The sequence below is a fragment of the Carassius gibelio genome, chromosome B5 (assembly GCF_023724105.1).
Source record: "Carassius gibelio isolate Cgi1373 ecotype wild population from Czech Republic chromosome B5, carGib1.2-hapl.c, whole genome shotgun sequence".
Classification (NCBI taxonomy): domain Eukaryota; kingdom Metazoa; phylum Chordata; class Actinopteri; order Cypriniformes; family Cyprinidae; genus Carassius; species Carassius gibelio.
Window position 1 is genome coordinate 33,954,897 of NC_068400.1, and position 22,464 is coordinate 33,977,360.

General features: G+C 37.2%; 1 protein-coding gene and 1 long non-coding RNA gene across 4 annotated transcripts; one reads left to right on the forward strand and one right to left on the reverse strand.

Moving 5' to 3' along the window:
- Positions 1-2,145: 2,145 nt before the first annotated feature.
- On the reverse strand, positions 2,146-4,436 carry ier5l (immediate early response 5-like). The gene has a single exon (XM_052556942.1). The coding sequence runs from the start codon at positions 4,269-4,271 to the stop codon at positions 3,363-3,365; it is 909 nt and encodes a 302-aa protein (XP_052412902.1). The 5' UTR covers positions 4,272-4,436; the 3' UTR covers positions 2,146-3,362.
- A 2,747-nt stretch (positions 4,437-7,183) lies between these two features.
- LOC127957044 (uncharacterized) lies at positions 7,184-15,800 on the forward strand. Of its 3 annotated transcripts, XR_008153691.1 has the most exons (4): positions 7,184-7,401; positions 11,175-13,604; positions 14,523-14,611; positions 15,308-15,800. It is a non-coding gene; the product is annotated as an uncharacterized LOC127957044 (long non-coding RNA). The 3 variants fall into 3 exon arrangements; XR_008153689.1 differs by having other exon boundaries at positions 11,175-14,611; XR_008153690.1 differs by having other exon boundaries at positions 11,175-14,611; positions 15,392-15,800.
- The last annotated feature ends 6,664 nt before the right edge of the window (positions 15,801-22,464 follow it).

Consider the following 22,464-nt stretch of genomic DNA (forward strand, 5'->3'; position numbering starts at 1 on the left):
ATTTCAGCAGTGTCCTGTTATGTGACATGCTATAATTTATCTAAATCTGTATATAATTCAAATAAATGGTTTCACATACCTCAAAGGGAAAGATATGAAGGACAAATGTCCATTTATTTCCCTTTTTTTAAGCTTATAATATCAGGTAAAATTGTCATATGTCTATATATGCACATTCAAACCTGAAATCGTGATGCTAAAAAATATTTTGAGTTTCGTTATAAAAAGAAACGACATTCCTCACGCAAATTTGGTTCTATGTTTTTATTATTATTATTATTATTGTTGTTGTTATTTTTTATTTACTTATTTTTAGGACAAAACTTACATGCAGGCCAGGCCAATTCACATTCTGTAGTTTCAGTCAAGTCATTTTCGGTGGTTACCAAATTCAGCATCTGCCCAGTCACTGTAGTCCAGCCTCCCCCCCGTGAAACTCCGCACAGCTTGCTGAGTAATTGACATGAGCACACGTCGATTTTACCCCCAGCACCCATCCGCCTCCCCCGTTTCTATTCAGCTGTATTAAGACGCAGGCTCCACTGCTGGGTTCAACAGGCGCAGCTGAGATAAGATAAGATTAAAGTCTTGCCTTTTGTCTTCATTAACATTTGATGTTACCAATGAGCCCGTTTCACAAGGCTGCTCTTTTTGGAAGGTGTAAACAGAAGTGTATTTAGTACATATATCACGTCCATCTACTAATGAAACGCGCTATCTATGTTGAATGTTCTGTGTGTGTGTGTGTGTAATTGAAGGCGCACGGATCCTTCCATCATGTAAAATGAGAAAATCTGCATTCGCTCTCCACGGTAGCGTTTCTCGCCTTGGCCACGCGGAGGAGCTCGCCACACACCACTAACCTGGTTGTGCATCGCCCCGTCAAAAATTAAACGAATATACAAACAAACGGTATTTTTATATATATAAAAAAATTGGTAACGCTATCATAGACACCATTCCCCAAAGATCAGTCCATTTGTGGGTAAAAACGCCCAAAAAATTATCAAACATAGCGTTTTACGCTTATTATATAGCCGACATTAATTTAACCTTGTTGAATCATTCAGTAATCTCACAGACGTGTCGTCCATGCAAACCAAACTCGATGCAACCGTACAACAAATGTGCCCGATTTTAAACGCCTCGTTATAATGTAGCTACTACATAACATACCGCGCAACCGAATTACCTGCGTTTTAGCTAGATTTAAACGCGCGCGAAGCAGCTCGTCGAAAATAGACATGACAACGACATGATAACAGCCTATGCATGTTGGACATTGATGTGTCGGGTGTAGTGAAGTATCTCAGATTGAGAGGAGTCGGGAGGTTTCGGCTGGAGATGAGAGAGAGAGACCAGAGAGAGGACAGGGAGGGGAGGGTGGAGGGGGTTACAGGGAGCAGCGGATTCGAGGTCAGCCCGAGGTGCCGCTACATAGGCGCTCTGATACCTTCATTCATTGATTTTGAAGAACACCACCATGTGGCATACAGCAGAGATAACACAGTCTGCAAGTTTAGCGAAAGTTTCTGGCTAAAAAAAAAAAGTGAACACTGTGCCCGCCAATAGGACGTGACGCGTGTGTCAGGAGAAAGTTTGCTTTAAGGGGTCTGATCCTTGCTTCAAAACCCCAGTTTTGAATGTTGGCTTTACTGAATGATATGCTGATGTTTTATTTTCTTTATGGTGTATGTAGTATACTTTCCTTTTAATTAGATGTTCTATTCTTGGCCTGCATATGACAGTTTAATATCCCACAGGTAAAGGCATAGGCCTATATCTAAAATTTAAATTCAGGTGATCCAAACAATACTGAGAACATTCATTTTGGAGCTTAAATACACAGTATTGTGCATTTTGGAGCCACTGAGTTCTAGAAACCTTTGCCATTTAGTTCTGTAGGCTAATACTTGATCTGTTAAAGTGAGGTGTGGAAAATATGGCAAATATATAATGCATATGACCTCGATTATTGTAGATATGGCAGATGAGAACTGCCAAGGATGTTGGATTTTGCATGTAACCTTTCTGTTGTGTTGGCTAACTGAGCCAAGCTCAAGATCATCAGGCCTTCATTTTAAGGCACCTATAATGAACACTTGGTTTATCCAAAAAAAAAAAAAAAAAAAAGGCAATGCAAAGTAGGTTTCATTTTTTATTAAGGTTATAAATTTTAAACAAATACTTTCTAAAACAGTTTTACCCGGTGATATACAATTTAATATGCACAAAAATACAAGAATACCAACAAAATATGGAGAATACGTCTGAAAACGTCTTTAATTCAGTACACATAGTGCTTATATAATGTGAGGACTTATGGCTAATTTATGAGATTGCCTTTTTAGAACAAAAGGTCTAAGTTTGTAGAAAATAAAATCAAACCCACAAAACCAAGCAAATGCTGGCATCATGAATTACTGTGAAGGCTTACACTTTTTCTGAGAGTAGGGGGGCGGGAAATGGTTAACGCTGGAGACTGGACTAGTCAACAAAAATACCTGGCAGATTAAATCACGGCGTGCATTATGGGAGTTGTAGTGTTAATTAATGGCCCCAACGTTCAGTGTTGATGAGGTGACTGGCATTGGCGAACTACAAACACACTCGGAGGAACTGGAGCTGTAGGTCAGTGCAGTCAACAAAACGCTCCAGTCCTCGCCACGTTCAACAGCACATTTCAGAATACAGAAAACAACAAACTGCGACAGGGAGAGGGAGAGGGTTCAAATATTGCACCTTCATTAGCCTACTTGATTGCCTTGTGTGATACTACAGAATGTAGTCTTTGTAAGCCAGTTCTCTTCCTGTAGCACGAGCTCAGATAGTCTTGTTGTAGCCTGTTCTACTGGTAAACTGGTAGTCGTTGAGACGTTAGAAAATGTGACACGGCTGCTTAAAGTGTTATATTCTGTGTGAAAAATAAGCGTGCAGTGGGTATAGGCTTCTCCGTTTGCAGCCTGTTATTCCCAGCATTACATTGGCTGTAATGTTATTTTACAATACATCTTTGTGAAAGTTCCTGGGTAGGGAGAGAGAAAAAAGAAACAATCCACGAGCGAAACATTCAGATACTTTCCATGTTTGTGGCCATAGCTAGCAGTCTGCGTTGGGTTTAAGGCAACGAAATTCAACTTGGTTTTAAAACGCTTGTTGTAGGCTATCGACATTTGTTTTAAAGGATACATCACAAGTGGTAGGCTACAACCACTGCCGCCTCCCCCACTGAAACGAAACTAAAAACAAACTCAAACAAAAAGGCTTAAATAACTTTGCTGATAAAAATAAAAGTCAATTTGTCGTAGACTTTGTACATTTTTTTTTTTCATAGAGTATCTGTATTCGCGTTAACCACAGAGTCAAAAGGCTACAATAGCTCTCGTCCAAGCCCCTAAACTTGCCAGGGCTTGTTTGCTACAAAACTGTCCGTTTAAGGCTTGCTCAAAGTCCGCCTGTCTGCTCACCAGTCCCGAAAACCCCGAGCCGAAGATCGAGATGAGGTTGGAAATGTTCGAAGTGTCCAAGGGCTCCGTGCTCGCGTATGAAGAGTCCTCAAATTTAGCTCTTTTGCACGGCGTAAAATCCGGTACCTCTTCGATCTCGGACACGTAGTACCCAAAGTCAAGCTTGCGTTTCTTGGCCGGGCTCTGCGCGCCCTGGCAGCACTGTTGGAGCGAAGCGCAGCAGTCCTGATGCAAATACCCGTTTTCTACTGTGGTAACGACATGTGTGTCCAAATCGAGCACTGTAGTTTTGTTGCAGTGCATGCTGTTTACCGGCGAAAAGTCACAGTTGGACACGGGGTAGGCTTCCGCGCAGCAGCTACGGTAAAACGAGGGCTCCGGCGCTTTGCAGACCTCCTCGCTTTGGAGAGCTAGGGGTACCGAGCAGGCACCGCTAGGCTGGATGTGCTGCGCCGAAGGAGCCTGGTGACTGACGGGCAGGAGCGCACCGCAGAGGCTCGCCGACTCGCTCGCGCTGCCGCAGCAGTCCCCCGTCTGCTCCTCGCAGTCCTCCGCCAGTTCCAGAGGGTTCAGCTCCTGGATCTCGTTGCAGACGGTCATCACCTCCTCGTACTGCTGCATTCTGTAGATTTCGGCGTACTTCTCGTTCATGTAGACTTGCCTGGCGTTCCTCAGTACATAGGAGACCAGCAGGTTTTTGTGCAGCTTGATTCCTCCTCTCTGCGTACGGGAGTTGTGAATTTTCCTTAATGATATCGAAATGAGACTTTGTGCATCCACTGCACACTCCATGGTGTTGATCATGGTCGGGGGTCGTGATGTTCTCCCACCACTCCGACGAAGGACACAGACTTTATTTTAGTCAGAATCACGATATTTCGTGCGGGGACGAAGGCTTAAGTCAGCTCTGTGGAGTAACATTGAACGTGGTCGTTTCTGCCTCAGCGTGTGAGCGTAGGCAATCATTAGCCTGCGCTTGCTGCCATAGTATATATATGGCGAAGAACTTTCCGCCCACTTCGCCTCCATCCAATCAGAAGCCGACAATACCGTTGAGTGACAAGCAAATTCCACCCAGAGGTTTTGATCTCGTCCAATCACAAAGAGGCGGTTCTTCTGTGCTATTCAAATTCCAAACTGACTTTACCAAACTGGAATGTTCTCATGAGGCGAATTGTGCATCGGAGTGCGTGCTCTTGTCATGTGGGCTGGAGAGACTGCTTGAAGGATCTGACACAAATTCACTAAAATCTTTTCTTTCGTAAGTTAACAAGTACTAAGCGCTGTAAGTTTAATACAACTGAAAAAACACGCTGTATGAGTCATTACAACCTGGCACTTTAAAAGGTCATTAAAACTAAACTTGCTCTGTTTTGGCTAATCGATATTTTAAAAACCTTATACTCATTTACACCATACATACAGACCGTACCAGCATATGAAATGTTACATTATTGATCATAAATATGTAAATACAGATTTTTGTTGTTGTTGTTGTGAAAAACAAGAATATAATGGATGATTCAGATGGAAAGACAGCAAATGAAATTGACATATGTAATATAAACTTTATTATATATGTATTAAATATTAGTCTTAAAATTATTGCATTATGTTTCTCTAAGATCGATTCTTTATAGTTTAACTCTTTGTGCAAGAAAATTTTATGTCTCATTTATTTATCTAATTGCTGTTCATTCTTCCCTGCACTATAGTAACCGATCACAGTAGTTTTTTAGAGAATAATTTCGATATTACTCTCATCCCCCCCCCCCCCCCCGTCTCTCTCTCTCACACACACACACACACACACACACACACACACACACACACACACACACACACACGCACAAACTCAGATCTCCAGTGAATGCTAAAGCTAATATCAGGTATACCCAAAATGTATTAAACGTATAAATAATCAATAAACAATAACCAACACACACTACCAAACATAAATGATGAAAAGAGTAGCGACATTACAATCATGCATTAAAAAAAAATAATAGAATGTGAAAAATATGTAAAAACACTTACAATAAACCTGTTAAAGTAAAGATTATGCCTTAATACCTCATAAGAAGGGTAAAAAATGTTTTGCAATAAGAAGAGATATTGTTTAACATATAGAGTTTGGCAGTGAGTTCTGTCATGGAACATTACTTTCAGGGAAGCTGTCCATGAAGTACAGTAACAATATGTAGGGGTCTTCTGAAGAGATTTAGAAAATTAGCTAATTTAATAATAAACAGCTGTAAATCAGCACTAAATGGAAAGATATAACTTGATATAACTAAAGAAATAGTTGCTTCGGACCAGAATGCAGACATTCAGATTTTGAGTTTCAAAACCTTTATACTGACTGACAAATAAATCTGCCATGTAGTTCATAACATTAAGTATGTGATTTTAAAGTTAAAAATGATCAAATAAGCAGGCTTTCTACCTTTAAGAGAACAGCTGCATTATATACCGTCACTTTACAGCTATGCCACAAGAGGTTTGAGACACATCAGAATTCTACACAGATATTTAGTGACTGCAGACTATTAGTCCTAATGCAGGCTAATTTTGTCTAATGGGCCTCTAAACATAGAGCTGAATTAACTTGCTTCACCTCTCATTTAGTGTCATACCATTCTATTATATATTCCCTATTACCATAAAAGTATCTTCAGAATATGTCTATCTATCTATCTGTCTGTCCATCTATCTATAATATATATGATATAAAAATCTATAAAATCTAAATGTATATATATCTATATCTAAAAAATTACATAAAATTAAGCAGCTACCTACTGTACGAATAATAACATATATAAAGGCTGTGAGAACAATCCTTAAATTTGTATTACAGCTTAAAAAAAACACGTATGGAAACACTTTCTAATTTCTCACCTAAATCTGAAAGACTTCAGATAAAGATTTGCTTGCATCTTCCTCTAGAACACCAGAATGTAGAATATAATATTTGAACTGTTTTTGTTAGTTTTTTTTACAGTCACATAAAAACGTTTATTTACAACACATTCTGTCATGTCCTATAGTCTCATATATAACCTATCAGTAAACAGAAAAAGCATAAACACTACTCCGTCGACAGTGAATCATCAGTCAATGGTATCTTATTGTCTTCCATGAGAGTTATGATTGCTCCAGTGACATACTTCAGTGGAATCAGAACAAAGATGATAAAAGCATGCAACAACGATGCAAGTGTCCGAAAGTAATATTTACTGATTTAGAAAAACTAAGGTTACTATGAATGTCATGGATCACTAAAATCACTAATCCCAGTTTTTTTATTTATTCATTGGTCCTTTACCATGAAGGTTTGTGTTTGTATGACTAATGTAGTGATTGAAAGAACGTTTAAAATTCTTATTGATGACTTTAAAAAACGATGTAATACATGGATTGCAGAAATACACTTTAATATTGACATAAAACATTCACTTTTCAGTACATTTATAATCATTGTACAGGCTCACCTAAGGCAGTTTTCTGTTCTTTGCTGCGTTGTCAAATAAGAAAAACTCAGATATAATCAGAATTCAAAAATAGCATTTTTATTTTTAATGAGCGTAATACTAAATTAATGTGAGAAAAACTACATTCCCCGGTCTTCTGGCGTCACTGAAGCTCTTTTATCAAAGGAGGAGCATTGTGGGATTTGAAGTGTGATTTGCGTTGCACAGGACACTCGCGGGCATTCCGGTGGCAGGAGGACCAGTGGGTGAAATATCAGGGCGGAGCTTTCCATGCTTGGCAGATGGATGCCTTGTGAACTTAAAGGCAAAGTAATCAACTTAACATAAATCGCAAGAGGCAATTTCACAGGGTCGGACGCCACCATACGCTCTAGCATGTAGTTGCTACACATTTGTTGACGACAGTAGCCTACTATAGCGTGACTGACAATGCTGCTGAGGTAAAAAAGAAATCTTGTCACATCTCAAAAGACGTAAATGAATTACCCACGAGACAAGTGCATTGATCTGTAACATATTTATCTTAATCGAAGTAGATCAAACTTACCGGTATGACGCGATGTTGTTTTATACGGTAAGATGTTTCTGTGTCTGTGGATACTTTTGAACATTCGAAAGTGGTTAAAGTGTGTCGGTGCTTTGTTACATTTGATCACGTTGCGCTTTTAAAAAATAGTAACGTTCTTGACAAATAGCCTCAATAAAATGAAAATGTATGTATCTCGTATTGCAAGTTAGATTATTAGTCTACAGATCTTTTTAATAATAATAATAATAATAATAATAAAGTTATCTGTGCATTCTTGTGTGTAGAGGGTTTACAAGTCAAACATTTATTCTTTGAGTTTTGCAATAGCTGCAGAATTGTATCCCCCATAAACACAACAGCTCTCAGGTCCCTTCTGCGTTTGTCTGCTGCGCAGTTCTCTTTATTTTTTGTAACGTAGAGCAGAAGGACCGGTCACAGACATTTTACCAAATAAGTCTGCTTAGTCTATATTCGTGTAGCATTTTGACTTATCATTTGCTTAAGTATTTTTAGCCCCGGTTCACAAATCGTGTTTTATTTCCCCTTTAAGAGCACGAACTGTGTTGGGAGGGAGGTGTCAAGCCCAGAGGCTGAATTTCGGCCAATTAAAGTCGTCGACCCCCTTTGCAATACGTCAGCCCGCTAAGGGAGGGCTCTGAGCGTGAGCGATGTGTGCGGTTTCCAAGGCAACCACTTGTCCTGACCTCCCCATCCCCATCCTCCTCAGGCAAGATTGGTTTCCATGGTAATGATTGTATCTCCCCGCATGTTTCTATTCCCGTAAAGCAAGCTGAGCGAACGGTCGGAAAGTCGCCTGCTTTCCTCCAAAGTCTGTTGGACAATTTCACATTAGTTCTGCAGGAAAATGCCATGATATTATACTATGCTATAGCTTATAGGGCAGGGTAAAAACATATGTGATTATTTTCCCTAACAAAGATAAAGTATAGCCTATTTTTATTTATTTATATGTGAATAAATACAAAGCTGCAAACATTTAATAACTGCAAAATGCATGGTTTTAAATTGCCCTCTATTTGGGCTGGCTACTCTTGTTCTCGTCTGGCAACAAACAGCCTAAGCAGAACACCTTTAATGATCTAATTAATTAAAAATAAAGAGCCCTGCTTAAGATGCAGCCTAGTTTTTTAGTAGAATCAATGACTTTCTTAAGAAATCTTTGAGAGTTGATGTCATATGTGACAAATGAGCCTCTCCTGTCTGAGCCTTTCTAGCTCTTCTGGAATTTCAGCTTCCTGTAACCTGTTGAGACTCATCTGCATGCCACGGACTGAGGGTGTGTTCACCAAAGGGATGGGGGCGGATGGGGTGGGGGGTGGTGGGGACTGGAGAGATACAGAGAATGAAAGAAAGAGGGAGCTGTATCTTTCCCTCACACAGGTACACACACACACACACACACACAATCTCTTTTTATAGCTCTTTTTTATCTCCAATACAAGCACACACACACATGCATATGCTTATATTTTCGATAAAGAACACAGGCTGCCTTTAAATAATATTATTTTCAGTTCATTTGATTTAGTTTTTATTCAAACTATGCTCAAAGTTAAGTAGTATTGTATTTTATTAGGTTAACTCAGCTATGAAATGTGCTATAATGGTTTCTTCTAACATAAGGTGTTTGCTTTTTAGGTGTTATCTTCAGTTACATTTATAAAGTTACTCTTGATATTTTGTTGCTATGCCTTTATGATTGTGTAGCAGATTACATGTATCAAACGTCTGTCAAAAACATACCAAATTAAGACAAATTAAAATCTGTTAATACATTCCATTAAGAATATCTACAAACTGTAAATTTTCTCTATAATGCATATTTACAAATGTTTATATGTGTACATCTCATAAAATCTGTAGCTATCCTTTATTTCAGAGTTTTAGTAAAAAAAACTTTTTGTTTTTAACAGCTAGAAGAGGGTTTTTCTTTGGCTCTGTCCTTGATCTGGTAATCAATTTAATTGATTTCCACATGAATGACAGCCTTGGTTCAGACCAAAGTACAAATAATGACCCTAAGGATTTTAAAGATGCACCAAGACTTTCTAGTAGTTTACCCTAGTTAAAAAATCATCTGGTTAATTATGTAGTGTCACAGTGCCAGAATTTATTCTCCTCAATACCCTCTTCAGTCGAAGGGGGGTGCATTTTTGATGACTTCTAGGTGGATATGGACATTGAGGTGCGCGCGCAAGGACGCACGCACGCCACCGTAAACCTTTTCACACGTGGAAAACAAAATAACCGTACAAAGTAAGCAAGCAAGCAAACAAAACAAAAACATACTGTATGTATATACAATTGTAATATTAACGTCAAATGTTTACGTTACAGTTATCTTTTGCTATTTTATGTAAAAAAATTAAATATTTCTTCGAAAACAACCAAAGAGCAAACAAATAATTGATAATATAGATCCTTAATAAAATACGTTCTATAATGCAGTAGCGACACACAAGTGAAATAATGCTCATGTCAGGATGCATCCAGCTCTACAGAGCGTGCGCGGGCTCGCCTACGTGCGCGCGCTGCAGGGTGACAGCGGAAGATAAAGGTTGCGCGTGCAGCATGCACCACTTTAGAAGCGAAGGAATGAGTGAATTCGCAGGAAATGCTGTTTTATCTCCAAACTGTACTTCATAACATATATTTTGCACCGAGATTTGAGCGCCCGTGGAAGTGTCATCTATACAGCCATTCTCAAGAGTGTAGCCGGTGCCCTATTTTTATTCTCCAGCTTGTGTGCGTCACGAATCCGATGGCTGTGGTGACACTTTGGGTTGATTTCGAGGTTCGCCTACTAATGCTCTCCTGCAGAGGGCCCATTTCTCCTTGAAGTGCTTAGACCGCTGTGTGTATGTGCGAGTGAAATATTTAGAAGTAACAATTTCCTCGGAAAATGCGAACATCAAATCAGCTAACGCAGGAAAAAAAGCACATCTAAAAGATACTAAAAGCATGCCCCAATTTGTCTAGAGTTCTTTTCTAGTAGTATATTGATCCACATATTTTGGCAGATTATTTAGGCTAGTAAACACAAAAAGTAGTATTAAAATTGATAACATATGTGACCCTGGACCACAAAACCACATTTTTTTTAAACCTTATACATATACATATACAGATTTATACATTATCTGAATAAATAAGCTTTCCGTTGATGTATGGTTTGTTAGGATATAACAATATTTGGCTGAGATACAATTATTTGAAAATCTGGAATCTGAGGGTGCAAAAAAAAAAAATATTATATATATATATATATATATATATATATTTGTTATATATATATATATATATATTATTATTAATTTTTTTTTGTTTTTTTTTGACCCATACAATGTATTGTTGGCTATTGCTACAAATATACCTGTGCTACTTATGACTGTTTTTTCTGGTCCAGGGTCACAGATAAACAAATGGTCATATAATTTAAGACAAAATAGTTCTGTTAGAAATTGCATCTCAAAAATCTTTCACTTAATGTTAATGTTTTCGAAACATTTGCATTTGTGTCATAAATGTTTATGAGTATAAATGCTGTTATGAGCAATATTATATTTTAAGTTTAAACAGAAACTGCATGCCTTTAACATGTTATTCAAGGTGTAGCATTCTTCTTTATTTCTCATATGCTCTTGTTTCTTCGCATTCATATAGGCTATGCACACAAGCTCGGACGTACAGGACTATGTTTGGAACGCTAAACAAACATGGCCTTCTCTCCTTCAGAAGCTTGCTGTGTTGGTTGCTGCTGGATGCGTTGTGTGCCCCTGTAGGGAGTGTCTCTGTACTGAGGAAATTCTTCTCAGGAAGTGGCGTATAGGTTGGTTACATGTGCAGTCCACTCTTCATACGCTCCCTCTACTGGTGTCCACTCTGTCACCCTCCCGGTCAGTATTAAATGGTTTTACCCTACAGAACATGAGGGAGGGGGGATTGAGAGAGTGTTTGTATAGCCAACAATTGGTTGAATGTGAAATTCTAATCTAATTTTAGACACCTTGACCTGTTTATTTGACCTTCTTAAATTGAAATGTATTTATTTCAGTTAAACTGACTTCTCACAGCTGTTTTGAAATACTATTTTGCACTGTATTCATTTCTTGTTCCTCATGCCAGTATTTTAGACAACACTGAAATGCTTAATTTGTCCAATGCAAAAGAAGCATTTCCTGTTCATAGTTTTGTAAGCCAAAAGGATTAACAAGACATGTTTGTCTGCTGAGAGTAGCAGAGAGAGGAAGACGGAAAGAAAGAGAGGGGAGGGGGGTCGAAAGCAGACACAGTTGTGTTTCAGACATTTTTTTGTCCTATAAAAAGTTGAGAAAATTTGAGTTTTCCCTTTGCTAACAGAAATAAATGCTGAATTTAATTTATTTAGCATTGAAATTATAAAGCTACACGTGTGTTTAAAAACTCTGCAGTTTTGGATAAAAAAAAAAAAAGTGAGACGTGGTCTTAGAGTTGGTGGAATCAGGTCAAAGAATTCCTGAACCATGTTCGGGAAATATGGAACACCCGGAATTCCAGGGGTGGGGCCATAGCGAGCGAGAGAGCACTCCATAAACAAGAACTCCGGCAAATGTTAATCGAACACACATGCTCTCTCTCACGAAGAAGAGGGGAAGAAAAGGGAGGGAGCGGGTACTTTCCAAGTCTCCTAGAGAAAGTTTGCAAAGTTCTTGTTAATAATGTGCGCCTCGTTCTGTTCTGCAAAGAGTGCAAAACTCTGCGATACTTGAAATGCATTTCATTTATGCTTTATCCTTTTTATCAACCACCCCTTTAGGCCTCTGACTGATCCACATCTAAATAAAGCTTCATTTAAGAGAGAAAAAATTGGTGTTGTAAACATATTTGACAAACTGTGAACTGAAGCCCAGAACTCATCGGAAATAGACAGAGTTGTTTGCACATTGTTGCCTCGGTATAAAGTCACTAATGCTCATAAAGGTGAAGCACTGTTTTAATCCTAAATGACTGCTAAAAATTAAATGTCATTCACCTTTTTCTTCAGATTCAGTATTGGAAACAATTTGCTCAGAGCTTGTGACTGTATATAGTGCTCTAGTGTGGGTTGCCTGAATCTAGGGCAGAGAGTAAGTACTCCACTGAAGTCAGCACTTAATGTAGCACTAGTAAGCGCTCTTATTCTCATATGAGGGCCGACAATCAAAATTGTGCTATATTAGAGCCCCTGTCTATCTCTCTCTCTCTCTCTCTCTCTCTCTCTCTCTCTCTCTCTCTCTTTTTTAAATAAATGCCTGTAAAGCCTATTTGAATATTTGAAACATGAAATGTTTCACCACAAATAATAAAGTCAGTATGTTATTTATATAAAATATATGCCACATAGCATAGTTGACATATTTTAGAAGTATTTCCTTACCTATTAAAAATGTTAAGGACACCTTTTTAAAATTGTATTTGTTAATACTTACAGGGATAATTAAAACTGAGATTAAAATTCTATCATCATTTACACGTCCTCATCACTTACATTTGGGTTTTAAAAAAGCAAGTGAAGTCACTCTGTTTTTTGCAACTTGTTTTTTGACCACTTGACCTTCAATGTGTAGACAAAACGGTTAAATAAATGTTCAAACATCTTCTGCAGAAGAAACTCATGAGGTTGAGTAAAGGAGTAAAAGGTGATAATTAAAATTTTTGCATTAAATATTCCTATAAGTGTCGTCCTTTGACTGAAAATATAGTTCTTGGCATAATGTTGCTATGCAACAAATTCAAGTCCAGTACAATGATTTGGCAAACTGTTTTTTTTTTTTTTTTTTTATGTAATGTTACTATACTGTGAATTTCAGCATTAAAGCTGATGAAAAAATGTCTCAATCAGTCAGAAGCAATGTCCTTGACTAATTGTTTTATATAATTGTTCTGTACACGTTTCACCTTTTCCAATAGCGGTTTCGAAAATTAGGTCAGCAGAGTCCATCCGTCTTCGATATTGTGAAGAATTGAAATTACTACTATGAAGTTTTCCAGAGCCATTTCAGGAGAAAGTTCTGAAAGGCTGCATTCAGAAATGTGTCAGAACATTAGAATGGAGCTCTGTGCAAGTGTGTACATGTAAGTTTGTGTGTTTGCACCTTTTGTGTACATGTATGTGCTTGTGTTTGCGCTGTCTGTCTCCGTGCTGTGTGCAGCTCCTCCAGTCCTCCGCTCACAGGGTGTGGGTGAGCTGTTTGAACTCGGTGGTTAAGCTGGTAGACTGAGATGAATGCAAGAAGAGCTCAGTCTCCTCTTTGAAGTTTGACACGGGGGGTTACCCCTCCCACCAGGAGGGGCTTCAGCAGAGAAAGAGAGAATGGGGGGGGGGGGGGGAGAAAAACTTTACTCTTGTTTTTTGTGAGAAACACTAGAGGTCCAGCTTGACTCTCAAATTGTCAGAAGGCTTCTTCTTGTTTTAATTATCTACTCTGAGAACAGCTACGCTATTACGCTATGCTTTCACCTAGTATCTTAGAATAGGAAAACTTTCCCAAGACAGATGTTGGAAAGCTGAGTTTTTTAAATATTGTATTACAAACAGTTGTAAGTGTTCAAAGTTGTTGTCTGTCAAATAAGACACAAGTAATCTAGCGGGAAAGTCCCTTTTAAAGAAATGAGTACATTACTTGAAGACCTCCCGCTCTCGCTGTCTCTCACAAACACACACACATATGCATGCTGTGTCGTGTCTGGGAGACACCTAAAAGAGAGGCCTGGCCAGGTGTGCAGCAGAGACTGAGGATGATACAGGTATGAGCAAGTTCCTTGACAGATCCAGCAACAGGCTCAAGGACTCTGCTCTGGCTTGTTATCCCTCATCTGTTTCTCCTTCTTCTTTACTGGGTTTTTAAACATGCTGCTATATCTTTTATATTTTTACATATCTAAAAAATCTTTAAAATAACAATATACCATTCCACGCCAGTAGAAAAAAAACAAATTTGTAATTGTTAGTGTTTTCCCCAACCATATCATTTATAGGTATTTTTGTTTTAGGACCTATTTTTTATAAGAAGACAGTGGGGAAAGGACCGGAAATATTTCAAGCCAAATTCGAACTTGTGTTGTCCATATGATCACCACAGGTCAGTGTTTGAAGGCATGTACCACAAAGTCATAGCTCTAGATATAATGGAAGTTTTTCGATCATAAATGATTTAAATTTACACTACCATTAAAAAATGTGGAATTAATAAAACAGTATTTAAATTTTACAAAGTCTCCTTCACCAATGCTGCATTTAAAAGTAAAAACTAATATTGTGGAATATTATCACAATTTAAAGTTTTCTTTTCACATTTCTTTTTAATGTAATCTATTTCTATGGCAGCAGCCATTACTCCAGTCTTCAGTGTCACACGATCCTTCATTCTAATCATTCTAATAAGCTGATTAGAGCTAAACATAAATCTTCCTATTATCAGTTTTGAAAACAGTATCAGGATTCTTCAAAGAGTGGAATGTTAGGAATAATTTAATTCAAGTTCATTTGTAAAGCGCTTTTTACGATACAAATCAAGTTTCTACAATATTTAGTAGAAGAGTGAAATGTTAAAAAGAACAGCATTTATTTGAAATACTGAAGAAATCTTTTGTAACATTATAAATGTTTTTATTGTCACTATTATTTATCAAATTAATACATAATAACTGAATGAAAATATAAATACAACAACTACAAAAATGTATTTATTTATTTCTAAAATAATTTTAAAGTCATAATATCTTGTATTTATACCTTCCCACCACTTGAACTAATAAAATCTATTCCTCGAACACAGTGTCTGCTGCTTTTTGGATAAAAGCACTTACATTAGCACATTGGACCTTTGCTCAGAAAGATCCAACTCTGTTTTGGGTTGCAGTACCTGACCAACAACTACCATCATTGTTTCTGAAGCTCTGCCACACCCTCACGTTGCCCGGGGCTCTATGGGTCACCCTATCCCACTGTCCTCATCGAAGACAATGACTTCCTCAGAATCCCCCATTGTAAGACACATGGTATAGGTCTCAGTTTTCTTGTTAGATTTGGGAGGCGTGGCCTTTGAGGATGTTTTTGCCAAGAGGCAGCATCAGCACATCTAAAAAAAAATGACTAACAGCCGTTGTCATATGTGTGTGTACAAATGTCAGAGTTTGTCTGTTCAAAGATGCCTTCAAATAGCCACTTACTGAGCATTTACCTTCTAAAGTGTGAGACTGTCTGAAGCCAAGCAAGTCACAGTCATCTCTTTGTGTGCTATAAGGGTCTTAATAAATGAAGTAAAACAATCGTTTAAGCATCTCTACAATTTTTTTTTTGTTGATGGGCAAATAAGTTTGCTGTGTTTTCCCATGACAGTCATCTGTATGTACATGTTCCTCTGTGTGTGTGTGCGCGTGTGTGTTCGGGACATGTCAGGTGTCTACACACACTGTAGATGCAGTGACTGTGGTGCCTCCAGTGGCAGATTTACGACAGTGTCTTAAACCATGATTGCAGACATACACACACTGATATACTGCTTTGTAGGAGGTTAGATTAATTTTGCCTCCCGCTGTTAAAATGATATTCAAACAATCTTAAAATAGTCTTCTATAGTGAGGGAATAACAAAAAACATAATCTCTTGATCACTTATCTATACACTATAAAGTGTATGTTGCTGCTGAAGTGTTAGTAATCTGCATATATGTGGGGTCGTAGTGTTTCAAACAGTCCAGCAGTCAAATATGTTCAATTGTGTATCTTGTCTCACTGAAAGCAGGGCAGGCTGAATATGTAGAATGACTGGGCTTCTGGTTTGTTTATGATATGACTGATATTCAAACTGTAAGCACAGAAGAGTAACACACACTTAATCCAATCAGAAAGTGACATATGAACACTCGTAATTTTATGAACAAATGTACTCTATGCAATAATTAATAATTAAAAGTTTCGATTTTTGATTTCATAACTATATGTACAAATGTTCAATATGGTTTATGGTTAGTGAAAGATGAGTATAAGAAATATTGTTTAAGATAATCATATTTATGCTAGCAACGTGGGGGAAAATATTCAAAAACAGCAGGCCAATTCCAGGAAAGTAGTCATTTCAAGAATGAGCTTTTTTGGTTCTATAATGAGAAACGTGCTGAAAATAATATGCGGTAAAACAGTGTGCATGTTCAAGTATGTTCAAAATACATTTTTTTAATTTTATATATATATATATATATATATATATATATATAATTTTTGTTTTTTATTTATTTTTTTTATTTTTTTTTTACTTTTAAACACTTTGAAATACAGCCTATTACAGTCATGGCCAAAAGTCTTGGCAGTGACATAAATTTTGTGTTTTGCAAAGTTTGCTGCTTAAGCTGTTGTGGTATTCATTCACATTGTTTCTAGATTATTGTGTAGTGATCAGATGCATTTTAAATAATTGCTAAAAGTTTCATAGGCCCAAAAAATGTACTTTTCACACACACTGTTTTTTTATCCTGACACAAAATGACCAGCTACGATTAATTGACTAATCATATCAGCAGCACATCTGAAAGTGTAACTGAGTTCTAGTCAGGTCAAATGACTACTAATTAGATTGTAAGAGCAGACTGATTGCTATAAAAGGAAGGAAGAAATGCTTACAATCATTGTATTCTTGTTAACAAATGTTACCTCCAAAGAAACAAATGGAGCCATCATTGCTTTGCATCAAAAGGGCCTCACATGCAAGGAAATTGCTACAAAGATATTGCACCTGATAGCACCATTTACCGGCTCATCGAGAACTTTAAGGAGAGTTTCGACTGCAGTGAAGATGTCTTCAGGATGTCCCAGAGTGTCTAGCAAGAGCCAGGATCGTCTCCTCCTGAGGATTCAGCTACAGAATCCTGTCTCCAGCAGTGCAGGGCTTGCTCAGGTTCACCAACTGTTTGGGACATATGGAAAATCAATTGTTTGGAGAAGAAAAGGTAAATGCTATGAGTCCTGGGACCTGCCAACAATGAGGCATCCTGAGACCATCTATGTGTGGGTTTGATTTTCACCCAAGGGAGTGGGCTCTCTCACATTCAAAAAAATGACTCTTTGGCTGAACATGATTCTTTCATGGACAGTGGTTCCACATGTTTGTACCATGTTATTTGGACATGAATAAATCAAGTTATAAGGACTTGTCTACCTTTAGTTGAGTTTACTCAGTTTGCTTTAGTTCATCCTACATGAAATATCTGAGTAGAGATAATATGTTTACATCATGTAGAACCACTGTCCATGCAAGTTTAGCCAAAGTGTTATAAAACATTAGCAAGTAAGATATAACTTTTCTTTACATATGATGTAGGTTGATTGCAGTTTAAGGATGTTACTATGTGTACATCATACACTAGCACTCACATTAAAGTTGCTTTTTTTTAAATTAAGTATTTTAGACGTTCTTTCAACCAGGTCCTCAACCCAACCACAAGCTCCACACTTCACCACAATGGTAACTCGCACAAAATACACCAATATAAAGTCTTTTAAAATGCCCACATAATAGAGCATTATACATGAAAAAGTCTCCTTATTATCACATTTTATTAAAAACTGCATAAAATAACACTTTATTTCAACATTTTCTCTCCCCATATCCAGTCCTGTGCAAAGCATGATGGGAAGTGTAAAACTTATTTTGAGGGACTTGATTGAAACATGTTCTTTCAAAATGAAAACTTTATGTTAAACCAACGAGAGACAGGTTTAAGTCAGTTTAACATGACACAATCATGTTGAAATGAAAAATAGCCAAAATGGCATTAATTCAACATGAATTGTTCAGGTAAAGTGAACAAAACTAAAAATTCATTTTTTTGAGTGCATAATTCTACCCAGAAACGCTGCCATGAATAAACAATGGTGTCAAAACGTCCTGCAAGAGTGTCGTCTTCCAAAAATCCATGTCCAATTTAGTGATGATACATGCATTTTGCAGCATGATGGAGCCCTATGTCACAAAGCAAGTATGATGAAGAATTGGTTTGAAGATCATTACATTGACATCATTACATTGAAACTCCCCAGATCTCACTCACCACCTCAGCTGATGTTGCAAGTGAACTGTACCACTACCAAAATGTGACGTGTAAACTCGTGATCATGGAGAGTATTTCCACAACCTGCGTCACTGAACTTGCAATACAAGACACAAAATACCTGCTAGATTTAAATCTAAAAGCAGTGAATCGAATGCAACTGTTTTGAATGAGCGCACCTTTTTTAACCACCAAAAACATCTCTCTCTCTATCTCTCTATCTATCTATCTATCTATCTATCTATCTATCTATCTATCTATCTATCTATCTATCTATCTATCTATCTATCTATCTATCTATCTATCTATCTATCCATCTATCCATCTATCTATCTATCTATCTATCTATCTTATTTTAGCAGCTTAAGCAACCATGGGCAAAATATTGTCTTCATTTAAATGTTAGTTTATTGCACAGCTGTCTGTTGTGGTTACTTGGATGGAGAAATGTTATTTTAACATTTGTTACCTTTAGCAATGCTTCAGCAAAGCGTAATTACATACATTTGCATCTTAACATTTACCTGCTAACAACAATTGACAAAAGCCAGAAGCAATTATAAAATGATGATTTACTGAGAGGAACAAATTATAGAGGAAATGGGCTTGTCTGTTTCACACAAGCTATATGTAAGTGTGTGTGTGTGTGTGTGTGTGTGGCACTCATAAGAAGGGGCAGGTCTCATTAATCCATTTTACAAGCCAGAGATGAGGAGCGATACGGCACAGATCCTGATTTACAGTCTGTGAGCTTCAGTGAGTGATAAAATATGTTTACTATCCTTCTACATGTAAACCTCAGCACGCCACCCCTCCAACTGTGCCCACACAAAACACCAGTTACACTGACAAATGCAGAAAGATTCATGATCAAATGGTTGTATATAAAAAGGACAAAATTTGAGTTAATACAAATGCATTGCACAAATGCACACTAAACCCTAGTCTTATAGACTAAATTCAATTTAATTCATTCGGTCCACTCTTGTTCTCTGCCTTTAATCTCAGGCCTAATCACCAGTTGCTGGAGAACACCAATGTAGTATAATTTCCACTAAGAAACTTCCATCCTGGCCAACCTTTTTCTCATTTTGGATGGATAATTATAAGAGAAATTGAACACTCATGCAGCAGAATCTGTTGAGAACTAAGACTTCAGGTGATTGTCTTGATTAAAAATGTATTATTAGCTTGTGAAATGAGGTATGGATGAGCTGCTGATCTAAATACACTTCTGGTCTTTCTTCTGTTATGTCATTATAGGATGTGGTAGTGTTCGGTCTTTGTCTTTTGATGAAAATATACTTTAGTCACTGTTTCGTCACTAAGAAGTTTGGGGTCAGTAAGATTTTTAAAACATTTTTGAAAACAGTTTCTTATGCTCACAAGGCTGCATTTATTTGATCAGAAGTAAAAAAAAAAGAACAATATTGTAAAATATGATTGCAGTTTAAAATAACTTTTTTATTGAAATATATATTTCAAATATAATTTATTCTAGCAAAGCTGAATTTTCATTATCATTACTCCAGTCTTTAGTGTCCAGCGATTCTTCTGAAATCATGAAATTAATCTAATGTGCTGATTTGGTGATTAAGAGACATTTCTTATTAACAATGTCGAAGATAGTTGTGCTGCTTAATATTTTTTGTGGAAACCTTGCTACTAATTTTCAGACTTTTTTGATGAATACAAAGTTTTTTTTAGTAGAAATATTTTTTAATGAAAGTCTTCACTTTCACTTTAGGCCAATTTAATGCATCCTTGATGAATAAAATTAATTGCTTAAAAATATATTTTTGACTCCAAACTTTTCAACATGAACTTGTAAAAACTGTCTTGAAAGCCTCAAATAATTTATTATTTAGTTTTGTCACATTTTTCTCGATTTTGTCTTTTCCAGAAACATTGCATTATTAATATCTTATGTAGCTATGTTTTATCATCCTTATCATCATGATGCATATTTTGGATATGGTCTCTGTTTTCACTGATGAAATAAAAAATGCTTTGTTAGTTTCATCAGTAATTTTGTTGACAAAATTAACACTTGTGACTAATGCTATACGTATCCTGTTTACCAGTTCTGCCGTATAATGATTTCTTTTTTTCTTTGCTCTTTTCCTCTGTGTTTGGCTGAAGGGACAACTCGTCCAGCTGGGCACGAATCACCCGTGAATCTCCAGCGGTATAGCGAGGGAGCAGGAAATAGAACGGGAGGCTTTAACCCGATAAGACTGCTGTTGCAGAGCGGGGACACTCTGTCTCTGTGTCTCTCTCTCTTCCTCCCTCCCTCATTCTCTCTCTGTCACCCTCTATCTCTCCATTCTTCTCCCTCCTTACAGTTGCTACAGGCTCTTACATAAGCCAGTTGGATATTTTCAGCTTCTCAGCACAGATGCAGTCAAGTTGAAGAGAACACATTAAATATTTCATTTTGCCTCCTCCCAGACCTGTCTAGTTGGGGTGAATCAACATTATAATACTACGCTGTTTTTATCTGAGTCTCCGTGACTGGTTTCAGAATGCCAATCAATCTGATGCTTTTTCTATTCAAATGTAGGTTAGTCTAATCAGAGAAGGAAAGAAAATGAACAGCGAATGGGCAGAAGTAGGTGGGAAACACCCTTAGAGATTTCCTCTATACCATCTTTAGTAAACTGACCTACATTTGAATAATAAAAAAACACACTAAATGTTGTGTTAAAAGCTTTACCTCACAAGGATCTCAAAGAGACTCACTATTAGCAAGGTGATCTCTGTATATGGTGACTGAAGATTGGTTAGGTCAAGAGGAACATATATACATATTATTGTAGCCATGCTAAATGGCTTCCATTGGGAATTCAATAGGGGTGAGTGGAATATAACTTGCTGTGTGTGTAGTGCTGAAAGTCACAGATGGCACAGAGTTACGTAATACAAGAATAGGCCATTTTTCACAGAATGGGAGAGGTTCTGGACCTCTGGAGTGAGGATAGCGACAATATGTGTGTAGCTAGTAGTTTATAGTATTTTGAGGATGTTTTGTAAATTCCCTCATTCTCACCTCTGGACCTCATTTATGTAAACCACATCGCTGGACTCAGTTTTCCAGCATGCACCGTAACATGACTGCAAATCACTACACATTTTTATTGTTTCCTGCATTTTCAGTGATGTTGTCATGTTCTTTGTTCTGTTTCCACATGTTGTCTCTAAAGAACATGGTTTTAAATGTCACAGTCATTGTGTTTTATGTGTGGAATGCAAAGGATAATGTGTGCCAGGTTGAAGTTATATTGTTTTGTTTCATAATTTGAATCATGTTAAAATACATGGTCATAGTGATATCAGTTATATACAACAATGGTTCTTTTTGAATAATTTCTTGTAACAAAAAGCATCAAAATGCATTGTTTAACCTAATAGATGATGCTGTCCAGTGAGGCATACAAATCATTTGTCCACGCCTTCCAAATACTGCTCATAACTAATTAAAACAAGGTTATTACTGTGAGGAGGGACTGTAATGGGTCATTTGACATGTGTATGTGAATCTAAAAATAATTGACTAATAAAATAAATATTTCTAAATTAATATTAACCCCTCTTGTTCTTATTGTTCATATGTGCTTAAGGTTGTGGACCACATTAATTCTACTTCATGTATGCATGTATTTTTTCTTTCTGTGCAAGCTTTGTTATTGTCGGATTCAGGTTGCATCCTGATTCACCAGCAATAGCAAAAGACAAAAAAACTGCTTCAAATGATGTGTTCCTATTCTGAAAGGATGTGATGACTTGGACTGAATTCACATCCTTTACTCAAAGGATGAGTAACATAAAATTATGAATGTTTTATGAAACATTCAAAAGTGATAATTAACGTTAATGTGTTATATGAA

Bases quoted from the DNA above. Each gene is read 5' to 3' on its own strand.
- ier5l (XM_052556942.1), bottom strand. From the start codon at position 4,271: ATGATCAACACCATGGAGTGTGCAGTGGATGCACAAAGTCTCATTTCG.